General features: G+C 35.2%; 1 protein-coding gene across 1 annotated transcript; it reads left to right on the forward strand.

Moving 5' to 3' along the window:
* Positions 1 to 753: 753 nt before the first annotated feature.
* On the forward strand, positions 754 to 11,815 carry LOC104508376 (vacuolar protein sorting-associated protein 13B-like; the record flags this gene model as incomplete). Its single annotated transcript, XM_010149971.1, has 4 exons — positions 754 to 877; positions 5,596 to 5,763; positions 6,885 to 7,066; positions 11,641 to 11,815. Coding segments are annotated over 4 exons (649 nt in total), but the record flags the coding sequence as incomplete, so codon positions are not given.
* Between the last annotated feature and the right edge of the window lie 770 nt (positions 11,816 to 12,585).

The following is a 12,585-nucleotide window of genomic DNA, read 5'->3' on the forward strand; positions in this document are numbered from 1 at the left end:
CCTGCTCTTCTAATACACTTGCAAGAATATTTGCATTAGTTTTCTTGGCTCTCTTGCACCTGAGTCTTATAGTTAAACTGTCATTGTGGAATGTAATGGGAATACTAGCAGGGTATTTAAAACCCTATATTCAGCTAATTAAGATTTTCTTGTGTCTGTGAATTTCATCTTGTAAGGCTTATATCCTATTCTCTAATTATGAGCCATGTTTCCTGCTTCTGAATTCCTTAAGGTGAATGAGCTATGTAGGAGCTCAAGATGAGCAGGTGCTCTCAGTCCATTTATCTTTTCTGGGGCCATGTTTTACGATTTTACAAGTCTGCAAAAATATTTTTCTTTGTGAATCAGCTTCAATGAGCTGTGTTAGGAAGGACATGACTCTGACATCGTGGAACTATCTGAGGTAATCTCATAAAATTCACTAGTTGCTCATATTTGTTTTGGTAGCCTGCAGAACTCTGTCCCTCTCTGAAGGAATGTTTCAACAGAAATGCAGATAAAAATGTTTTCAACTGAAATTAATAATTAAATGACTGTTTTTTTAAAATAAAAGTTAGTGAAAGTGTTACTTACAAGTAATTTTTATGTTGTTCAGCTAGTTTTGTAATCATTTCTATAGCTAGATGATTTCACAGGACTGAAGTGATGGAAGAACAGTAACAGAAGTTTAATTTACCAAATCTTCACCAAGTTGTTCTCCCCATATTTATTTTCTTTTCATTTGGTTGAATCAGTTGCTTTCTTTTCCTCTAGCAGGAAGACCATGAAAGTTGTGGTTCCAGTTCAACAAACCGCAGTACCACGGAAAGCATGAAATCAGCAGTAAAACCACGACGAGTTCAGCAATCTGCTTCTCCTGACCCTGATTTACCTCCAGGTAATTACCCATAATTTCAGAAGCTGGATTGTATTTGGGTGATAGAAAATACCTACCTTTTTTTCGGGTGGCCACAATATCTCAGTTAAACCATTATATCTCCATCCTACAGATCACACATAAAGGTGAGTGAAATAATTGAATAGAATGAGACAGGACCAAATTGCAATCAAATGTAGTTAATACTTATATTTTTTCCTTCCCTTTTGTTGAATCCTTAAATTTACAGGACTCAGTTTATAGTGAAGATAGATTAGCATGAGAAATGTACGGTAGCATGTTAGATTTTCTCCTCTACTGCTCCAGTTCTCCTGTTTTGGATTACTTTGTTTTCTGCTAATTAATTGCTCAGTGGTTCACGTTAAGTTCTTTTCCTGTATGTTTTCAGACATTTTGTTTTCAGATTCTTACAATACTTTTAAAGGTAAGGTTTTCTGTGTATGAGAGTAATAAGTCTGAGAGACGTTTCTTATTGAGTCCTGTCTCTACTGGCAGAGATGTTAATCACTTTTTTTTTCCCTGTGGAATTCAGCTCATTGGAACTTGGAGACATTTATATGATACCAAAATGCCTAAGGAACTGTGTATCTGATTACTATTGCTGATGAGTTTGCCCAGAAATTTGGAGTATTTTGGGGGTGTTTTGTGCAGAAAAATGCAAATTCATTCCAGAATTCTTCGATTTCAGTTTGTCTCCTTGGGGCATGTAATTTTAGATAGGTTAAAGACGGGGCAGTTTTGTGTTAGGCTTTTTTTTTTTGTCTTTTGTTAACAGGAAGTTTATATTGCCTTGAATCAAAAGAAAACACAGTGAAATTTGCTGTGTGGAATATTATGTACTACAGAGTATCATCTTGCTTTGGAACGGGTATTTGAGGAGTCAGATTGTAGGCTGTCTTAAAAAAGCTTGGAGATCCATAAATTTGGGTGGCTTGGGATTGCAGGACTGGTGACAGCCACCGTGTCCTACCATGGACAGCGCTTCAGCTCTGGCAGCTCCTTGGTTGGGTTCTTGGCATCTCCCCTCTGAACAGCAGGCGTCAGAGGCTTGGCAAAGAATTGGATGGTTATACCACTGTCAGCCCAAGCTTAGAATTTTGGTTCCTCCTGTTTGTTTCTGCCAGTGTTACCTGTGGACCTCCCAGAAAGGTGTAGTCCTAGTGAAAGGCTAGAGCTCTGCTTGTTCTAATGGTGAAGTTTTAGCACCTGATGGAGGTAAAACATTTCAAGAGATGTTGCCTCAGGTCCAGATGCAACATGTACATTGAAAATTGGCTACCGTGTCATCTTTCATGAATATATTTTGGTTCTTACTGATTAGTGTGCGGATACAACTTGCACATACCTTGCTACAGTACTGCAAATACATCAGATCTGGTGCCTTCTTATGTTACTATTTGCTAGATTCTCTGGATGTACTTTGTGCCTTTGCGAAACTGTGGGGCACTATTACCTCCTTCACTGTCGTCACATTCCTTTGTCAACTGCATAGAGTATGTTGGTAGTGAAGTCTAGTGATTCAGAAAGCATTAGTCAAATCTTAACTTATTAAATGGACTGTTATTTCCCTTGTGGCAAAGTTCTCTAACTACAGTTGGTTTTGCTTTTGGTTTTTGATGCATAAATAGCACTACCTTGGTCCTATGTGGTAAATGGCATCCATGAGTAGAGGCCTCCTCATGGAGGAGGATTTTAAGAGGATTTTATCCTCTGTGGCATAGCATACGGTTTTGCTAAGCTTGAATTTACACGTCCTGGATTTAGTAAGATGTTGAATCATCTGCTTAGATGTCTTTTTTTTTTTGTCTTTGGAGGATATTGATATCATACTGCTGTTGTAGGCTGAAAGATTTGTCTTCTAGCTTTGTGGCATTCTCAGAGGCGGAGCTAGACAGACCTTAGCTAAAAATGTAGCTTTAGTAACAATATCTGTGTTACCAGTCTGATGATACCAACTCTGTTAAATCAGTAGACCATTCTGTGGACTATAGTGCTTACAATATTTTGGAGGGTTGGATCTGAAACTGCATTTGTAGCTCTTGGTGCACAGTGCAGCCTGCTGGGTTCTGGAGAATTTGGAAAAAGCATACATGTGGATTTTGTGTTGCACCTCAGGAGAAAATTTTACCTCTACAGATTTTCTAGTATTTTTAGTCACTTGATCATGGAATACGTGAACTGTAGTGGTACAGATGGTCATAGTGTTATACGTAAAAAATTACAGGAATAAGAAACAACCCTCACCTGTTTTCTCCCACTGGTATTTAAAAACAAACCTTTTTTTTAAAAAAACCCTATATTATAACTGAATATGCTGATGTTCTCATTACTTTGATTTGAATAGTAAGAATTACAATTTAAATTCATTTTCTTTAAAAGGCTGACCCTCACTCATGAGGATCTAATTCTAGTATATTTGAAGCTAAACTTAATAAGAAAGCTGGTACCTCTAGAGTACTCTTAACAATATACTGCACCACTAGTTTAGGAATGTCTTTTCAGAATTGTGAAACAAAGGTTTTTATTGAATCCATGACCTCTGTTTCATTTGGAAGATAGACATCTGCTCCCTCTTTTTATTCATCCAGGCAAGAAGACACAGATGAGAGCATTGTTGCTCTTTTCCTGAGTACTGCTGGAAACTATTAGTAGGACTTACTTTTTTTTTTTTTGGCTGCTATGATGCTGGATTTGTAATGTTTTTGTTGTTCACAGCAGGAAAATGTAAATTAGATTGAATTTGAAAGACCCTTGAAAGCAAAATATTGACAACTTCAGTCCTGTGGAAGGATGGCTTCATGGTCTTCAATGAAGCAGTATCTTTCTTTAAAATAATAATTATATTATTAGTTATGATTTTATAGTTGCTAGTTATGAAGTCTGCAAAATATATGCTGAAATTAAGAAAAGCAACTAAATGTTTTGTGCCAGTCTCTTATGCCCCTCAATTACTGAAAGATTACATCTGGTTTCCTGAATGCATATAACTTAAAAGTATGGTACCATTTTAAGTCAGTGAGAAAATTCTTAAAAACAAGCTATACCACATAATATTCAATGGTGGGTTTTTTTTCTGATGGATATGCTAAAAAAGTAAATTCAGATTATGTTAGAAATCTGACAGTACTAAGCTTTCAAATTTTTGAACTTCACTGCATTTCTGGTATTCCTGTTTCTGTAGATAGTGGGTCTAAAACACTCTCCAGACTTTCTTTGTATGCACTTACAATCTTCTTAAGATGGCAGGAGATGTTAAAATGCTATTTCTGTCCTGCTGGAACTAGCTTTGCTGAAAGGGTGATGTATGCTCAAGAATAGTATAAAATGAAGCAAGCAGAGTTATGATAAGAAACATGATAAGTGTTTTACAATTAAGTTTTTAATATTGAAACACTTTTAAAACGTAGAAATGCACCTCATCAGAATCAAAATATTCTGCTAATGGTAGCAAAGCATGTTTTACATTTAATAAAAGAAGTGGTTGGAGGCTTTGAATGCGAAGAAGGGAAAAACATTTTATGTCAACTTTGTAAATTTGCAGTTGTGGAACTCAAAATCACTTATATAATGGTGAAGTGTTCCATATACTCTAAGGTGAAAAGTAATATTTAAGTGTGAAAATGATGAATACTTAGAAAAAGCAGAGTAGAATGGAAGTAGCAACCTGAGTCTGCTCCTACTTATCATACAGTGTTTTGATCTTTATTTTACGTTTTATCTGAATTTAAAACTGTTGCTATAAACATTTAGTGCAAGTGTCAAGAAACTACTCTTGAAGCCTGTGGATTTAAACCTGTATCATTAACTGGCCTTTTTACAGCGTGGTTACCAAAGTAGACTTCTATAGCATGTACTAAATGTGTTTTTAGGTAGATTGTGAGTAATGTTTTAAATTTTAAAACCTAGAAATTTTAAGGCTTGGTTTTTTTCCAGCACAAATGAGTTAGCTCCATAGTTACATTCAGTATACATAAAATACATGAATATGGGTAGTATTTAATTTCTTTACCATATTGGTAAAATATGAGTGTTTACCGCATACTGGGAATTCACAGACGAGATCATTTTTCCAATCACATTATGTCTGAAAAAATTAAAATGGATTTCTTTCCAACAGGCTACAGTGCAGGTGCTTACTATTTGGGTTGTTGACAGAAATTGGTTTTGTTATACCTCACAGGGGTCTTACTAATCATGATGTGGATATATTAGCTTTTAGAACGAAAAAAAGTACTAGGCATATTAATGTTGTTAGTTAACTTTTAAAAAACTAGGTGAGGGGGCAAATAGACATAATATATCCAGACTTGAAATGTAACCTAGCAACTGGTGTTCACTTTTCCAAAATTATTTCTTAATATCTTTCAAGTGTAAACGTAATTGTCATTACAATTCTTTGTCTACAATAATCCAGAAACTTGTTTTCTTAATTAGTTTGAAAGTTGATTCTTACCATCAAAAATTAATGTCTTAAACTATATTATATTCCTAGTGTTTACATATTATTTTCCTATGGATTATTAGCTTTGTAGGATGCTGATTGACTTAACTGCATTGAATATTAAAGAGTGAAGTCTTATGATTTTTGAATAAATAAAGGATCATACTTGGTTTGTTTTGATTTTAAAAGATACAAGTTGGGTATAATGACTTTAATAATAATTGAATTTAGCATCATGACTTCCTTATAACTCCTAAAAATTGGTATTATATTACAGGCTACGTTCAGAGTTTGATTAGGCGTGTTGTAAATAACGTCAACATTGTGATCAACAATCTCATATTAAAGTATGTGGAGGATGATATTGTTCTCTCAGTCAATATCACTTCTGCAGAATGCTACACAGTCGATGAATTTTGGGATCGAGCATTTATGGACATCTCTGGTAAGTAGATATATTTTGGTTTAGATAACACAGTGGGGGTACTCAAATGTATATAGAAATTGGCATTTGTAATAAAAATGACACTTTTTGTCAGAATTTAGCTACATTCTGCCTCTTTATTTCTTAATATTTTTCCCTTGTCCTTCATTTTGCAGAGCCAGTTCTAATAATGTAGATTGATTCTTAACGTATACTTACATAATACAGATAACTACAATGTGTTTTGTAGTCTTCTCTGCTCATGCTTGCCATCCTGTGACTGCATTTGGTTTTGTGCTTGCGGCTGGCATTGAGTGCTTAGGTAATCTGTTTGTATTGTTGTGCATGAGCAGTAACATCATAAGGCGTTCTGTTGTGACTGTGATTAAAACTCTCGAAACAGGGTGACTAGAGAGGTGGTAAAATGTGCTGTGCTGTAGTGAGCATGGCATACAAATTGCAAGACATGCCTCACTTTGCTTCACATTTTCAGGAAAAAAATCCTAACTTTTTGATATTTATCTTGGTCTTCATTATCTGAATGTCTTAGTCTTTGAATTACCAACATTTGCAGTATTTCTGTAAGTCTAGATGTTCTTACTGAAGGTTGAATTTGGGCACAGTAAGTGTATTTCAAGATTACCCATATGATATCTGGTAGAACAGGGAATTTAATTCATGTTTTCCTGACAACTGAACACATTTCTCTGTTCTGGACAGAATTATTACAAAATACTGTGACAAAATATGTTTTGTGTTAATATTATTATAATAGCTCGTTTGCTTTGGAAGATTCAAAAGAAAACTTCAGGGGAAAAAAGATTCTTTCTGGAAGAATGATGATAATATTCATTGGTCTTATGCTTGCACACAAAGCAGTGCTCTTATTTTATAAACAGAGCTAAGGTACAGTGAAGGGATGAAAATTCAAATTAATTATATCCAATTTGTCCTTGATTTTTAAGTATTCAGCTGAAAAAGTCTATGAAATGCTGAATTATTCTCTTTAGTCACATAATCAAGTACTTTGATTTAAATAATGACCACACCACTAGCTTGTATTGTTTTCTTCTAGATACACGTATGCAAATGTTACTTTTCTTGTGCAATGTATTTTTTTAACCTATGTACTTTTTTAAAAGCCACCGATCTGGTACTGAGAAAGATGATCAACTTTGCTGACTGCACTGTATGTCTTGATAAGAGAAATGCTAGTGGCAAAATTGAATTTTACCAGGAGCCTCTGCTGTACAAATGTTCCTTCAGGACTCGTCTGCATTTCACTTATGATAACCTCAACTCCAAAATGCCATCTATTATTAAAGTAAGTATCAGATTTTTTTGCTTTTTACTTGTGAATTTTAGAGTTTTTTTAAAATATACTTTGCAATTTAAAGTAAAATGAAAAGCGATGCTGCTGTTTTTTACTAAAGGGATTTTTTTATTGTGTTTTGTTCATATAATGCAATTAGTCTACGTAGAGCATGTAAGGAAAGGAAGTGATGTGCTCTAATATCTTCTATTTTTCCTGAAGTTTTAAAAAAGAAAACATAATAATTAGGAAAAAAAGGTCTGTGGATAATCTGTTAAAGAAATAAACCTAACTATATGCTTTAAGTTGCCTCCATTAAGATGGAGAGGATTTATAACTTATGATATTGTTTCAAATGTAGCTCAAACTGATAAATAACCAGAAACTTCAGTGTATGAACATGATGTAGTGAACCAGGTGAAATGGATTAGCAAGCCCAGCCTGTTTCCTGGTGAGCAGGGGTGCAGTATTACTTGTGGACATCTGATGCTAGGTGACACCTTTACATTTTGCAGTGCAGAAGCAAAATGCTGAGTTGGTAGACACTTAATTACCTTCCACTCAAATGTTTGTGTGTTTTCCTGCTCTGGGTAGTCATGCATGTAAGGTTTCTTCTCCCACTCTCAGCGAATACCAGTGCTGCCCATTTATTTATTTGACAACCGTTTTAAATTAGGACACAGATTCATACTAGGCTTTTCCCAAGTTTTCATAAAAAATAATCTTCAGGCATATGCACTGCAAAATAGTTGATTTTGAAATAGATTTTGATGGGTATTTCTCCAGAATGTAATCTAGAAGTGGCACTCTTTCAGTTAGGATAACTGCATTTGTTTGACTCATGACTCAGGAAGTCCTACGCTGATGTGAACTTAAGGTTAGGAGTTAATTAGTAATCATGTCCAATTTGTCAAATGCCTCTATTTCTTCGATGTACTGTACAGCTATATGCCTTTAATTACTTCAGACACATTTTAGAGATTTGTGGATATGGCAATGGGCATATGAGTATTTATCCAGATAAGAAATGTCAGATACTTGCACACCAATGTCTGGTACTACGTACGTTTGCAGAAATTTCAGTTTTGAAAATTTGCTTATTTTGACTTTTTTAAGCAAGAATTTATGTGTTCAGTCATATTATGTATAATGTTTTAACCATGTTCTGTATAACTTCACAATCTAAATGAACTCCAGTGGTAATAAGGAAACATCATATAAATGTCTGTAGTTTATCAGTTTTGGTCTTTATGTTCTGTGGTGACAGTATGATTACTGCATGTAGGCAGTAAATCTTAATGTTAAAAAGTCTGATTTTTAAGTTAGCCAAATAGTTCTGTAAATTTTGGAGAAGTATTCTGTACCTAGCTGAAGTCCTATATGCCAAGTTTTAATGTAGAGCAAAAGTTTATGGCCAGATTACAAGTCTCTGACAGCACACTTTAATGGAAGTGCTGACACAGTCTTCCATATAGTTTAACATGCTGCTGTTGTAAAAATGGTAATTATTATGTTATTACTTACAATTTTTAGTGGATATTGGACTAAAACACAAAACACACTAGAATGCACGGAGGCAGTGTTAATTAATATTTGAGTTAACCACAGAATCACAGAATGGGCAGGGTGGTAAGGGACCTCTGGAGATCATCTAGTCCAATCCCCGTCAGGGCAGGTTCATCTGGAGCAGGTTGGACAGGAATGCATCCAGGTGGATTTTGAGTATCTCTGGAGAAGGTGACTCCACAACCTCTCTGGGCAGCCTGTTCCAGTGCTCTGTCACCATCAGAGTAAAGTTATTCCTCAAGTTCAGGTGGAACTTCCTGTGCTCCAGTTTGCCCGTTGCCCCTAGTCCTGTCACTGGGCACCACTGAAAATAGTCTGGCCCATTCTCTTGACACCAGCCCTTTAGATATTTATAAGCAATTATAAATTGTTTATTATGATCCAAAGAATAATGGTCCCAAGGAAATGATTTTTTTAATCTTAAACCTTTTCTAGTATTTCACTGCTATGCTATTATGCAACAATTAGATCTACAAATCTGTTATCCTCACAAACTTGACACTGTTTTGTTGTACACATGGAGATTGTGTGCTGTGCATCATCAGGATGTGGTTATTTAAGAAGATAGTCTTTAAAATATTGAACTGTCGGTTGGATGTAGCTACATTTGCTTACAATTGAAATAAAAGGAGCTATTGTTAGTAAATATAGCTACTTCATTAATGGAATTTAATTCAAGGATGCTTAAAGCTTTTTAAAACTCTCCACTGCACATGAAATTACTCTAGCCTCAACGCACCTGAAGGGTAGATTACTGGATGCCAGCAGCTTTTCTTCTGGTGGTTTGTTTCCCAGTTAAACCACGACACCAGCTAAAGACAAAGGCCAGCAGCACTCAATCTTTTTCTCCAAATCTGTGAAGATACTTGTAATGAAAACTTTCATACTCTGTGTTGCTCACTTGGTGTAAAGCACATCTGTTTTTTGGCCTTGAGTGAAAGTTTCCAGGACTTTCACCTTTGTAATAGCATATGCTCATTTGGTTTCTGTGCAGGGACTTAGACTAGTGTTCAACCTGTACAATTTTGGCTACTATATCTATTGCAAAGTTTTGGACAAACTGATCTTAATGAGTTTAAAGTTGAGACTTATTGAAGGAGGACAGTTCTGAAGTACTTGGATCTGTATTTGTATGCTTTTAATTTGGGCACACTGAGCTCCTATTTCTGATTTTAGAATGTGTCAAAACACATGTAAAATGATTAGTTTTGCATATTTTGTTGCTTTTCTTGTTGAAATCATGATAGGACGAGGTAACATGAGATAGATGAGCTGATTTCCACTGTGGATGTCACTCCTGCCTCTCCCTATTTGCAGCAGCACTCGCGTTTGTCTGACCCGACAGTCATCTGATTCTACTCACTGTGTTGACAGAAAGCTAACTGGACAGAAAGAAATAAATAGTTTTCTGCCAGTTTTGGTGAGATGAGTCAACTTCCTGAGAGGCAGATGAGTTCCTCTGGCAATGTACGAGCAGGATTGTGATGGGAGGGTGGTCTGTACAAGAAGTCCAAGAGTGTAACATGCTTTCAGTTAAGCCACTATATAATTATGTTCACTGCCTACAGTGCTGCCTAGTGTTCCTGTCCTCCACTATGACATGTGCCCCTTGTGTGACATTTAAAAAGGCTTTTGGCAAAATCTTTCCTTCCAAATCTTGAGACAATTATTCACTCCTTATCCTTCCTGTTGTTAGTCTGCACAGAGAAAATTATTATGGACAACTTTTAATCAACTGGCCCCGAAAAATAGCTATTGAAGGAATAATTTTTTATTTCCAAAATCTATCTTGGGATTTTTTCACACTGTTTTCTTTCATAATAGCAGAATTCTAATACCGAAAAATCTTTAGTCTACAAATGGCTGATACTGTGTTGTCACCCATTCTGTTTGACTAAGGCTCTGGATTTATTAATAAATCTATATATACAGATTTATTACTGAAGTCTTAGTAGTATATTAGCATATTTTTGTACAGATATTTATTTTAACACTGTATTTTTTCCTGCCCATGGATAGGCAGTGCTGTTTACAAAGTCAGTTTTCATGTATCTTGAATTGGATTACATTAAGGCCAATGCTGATGTGTAGTTATTTTCCATTTCTGTGATTTTCACCCACAACATTTAGAAACAGGACCTGGAACTGGAAATGTGTCTAGTGTTATGTACAGGAATTTGATTAAAATAATTTTATTTTATGCAGTTCTTATTTTAATGAAAGGTAGCTTTTTTATCAAGTCCGTTTGTGTCTTTGTAGAGTGATTACGTATTCATAAAAATAACTTGAAGTATTGAATAAAATAGCTGAAGTATACAAAGACGGAAAAATATTTCATCCTAGTAATTACAGTCTTTGCAAAGTTTGCTTTCATTTAGCAAAACCTGCTTAATTGCATGTTTGAGCTTGAATATCCAGGGAAGCCGTTTTCTGCACTTCAGTTGGAATGAATCCTTTCTCCCGTCTGTCACTTGTCCACTTGCAACAACATTGGGAGTGAGAGAGAATCCAAGCAAAGGACCTTGTATATTAAAGCCAGTATATCTAGGTTTTCTTTAGCATGCAGAAATTTTTATGGAACTCTATAATGAAAATAAAAGTTTCATCAGATGCACTAATGTGACTTAGGTTTTAGATACTTCTTCAGCAGCAAGAGGAAATATTAATAATTAAGGTGTCCCTACCCGTAGCAGGGGCATTGGAACTAGATGATCTTTAAGGTCCCTTCCAACCCAAAACATTCCATGAATCTATGATTCTAACAATTGTGTTAAAAAAAAAAAAAAAGAAAGTGTGTGCAAAATACTATGCATGTAACTTTTCAACCTGAAGGTCTCTTGTGTAGCAACCCAAAGAGTGTATGTTTTTGGCAGTGATTGTTTGCCTCAAGGCACTGCAGCTTTGTTTTTAGGAGTTGGACTGGACATACAAAATGAACATTGAGTTGTACGGTTTAAAAGATGACTGTAATGATGACAGAGCTTTGTTACTATTTTCTTTTGTTCTCTTTCATGTTACAGATTCACACATTAGTTGAAAGTCTGAAACTTTCAATCTCTGATCAGCAGCTTCCTATGTTTATACGAATAATGCAACTTGGGATTGCTCTATATTATGGAGAAATAGGCAACTTCAAAGATGGTGAAAGTGAAGATTTGGCTTGCCACACTAAAGATATGTTGGGAAATATCACAGGTAAATAGAATTTTTACTTCTAAAAAGCAATGTTAGGAACACCACTTTCTTCTCTTTTTACAAATATAAGTGGCCAAGGCTAGTCATTTCAAAGTATCTTGGCAGTCTGCAATCTGGTAGAGGCAGTTCATTGTGCTGGTTAAGTATGCAGTGCTCTAACATCTTCTTCCTGTTATGGTCTGAAAAGTATTCTCATGGTCCTGACTAAACTGAGGTTAAACTTTATCCAAAAAGACCATTTTAGGAGTTGTAGGGTCCTTTGGATTTATCTGTCGCTGTGTTGTGCAGCAGGCACCTCTCCTTAGGCAACTTTGACTTTTCTCTTTTATCTAGTTCAAATGTGGCTGCTGCCAGTTTTAAAGTGGTATGTTTTTCTATCTCTCTTTGAAGCTTGTTACTGCAAATCGATGTAATAGCTTTTGTTCTAGACAGTGAAGTAATATTTAGCACTGTGTTTTCAGTAGTTCTGTCCTTTTACACCATCTAACCTCCTCTGCTTTTAAATTTCATATTAACTTTGCTATTGTAATTTTATTTTTTTCTAGTTGTATCATGTCATGTATTTGAGCACTGAGGCTTTATGTTAGGTGAATTACATATTTGCAGCAACATAAAGGCATATAGGTGCTTAGTTTATATTAAAATCCTAAAGGAAATAATATTCTAGAACTGAAATACTTTCCTGTTTATTCCTTTCTGTGTAAAATATAAATACAGAACATTCAAGAGTCAAGCAGTAATATTGACCTCCATAGAATCATAGAATCATA

Source organism: Eurypyga helias, unplaced genomic scaffold (assembly GCF_000690775.1).
Source record: "Eurypyga helias isolate BGI_N326 unplaced genomic scaffold, ASM69077v1 Scaffold42654, whole genome shotgun sequence".
Taxonomy (NCBI): Eukaryota; Metazoa; Chordata; class Aves; order Eurypygiformes; family Eurypygidae; genus Eurypyga; species Eurypyga helias.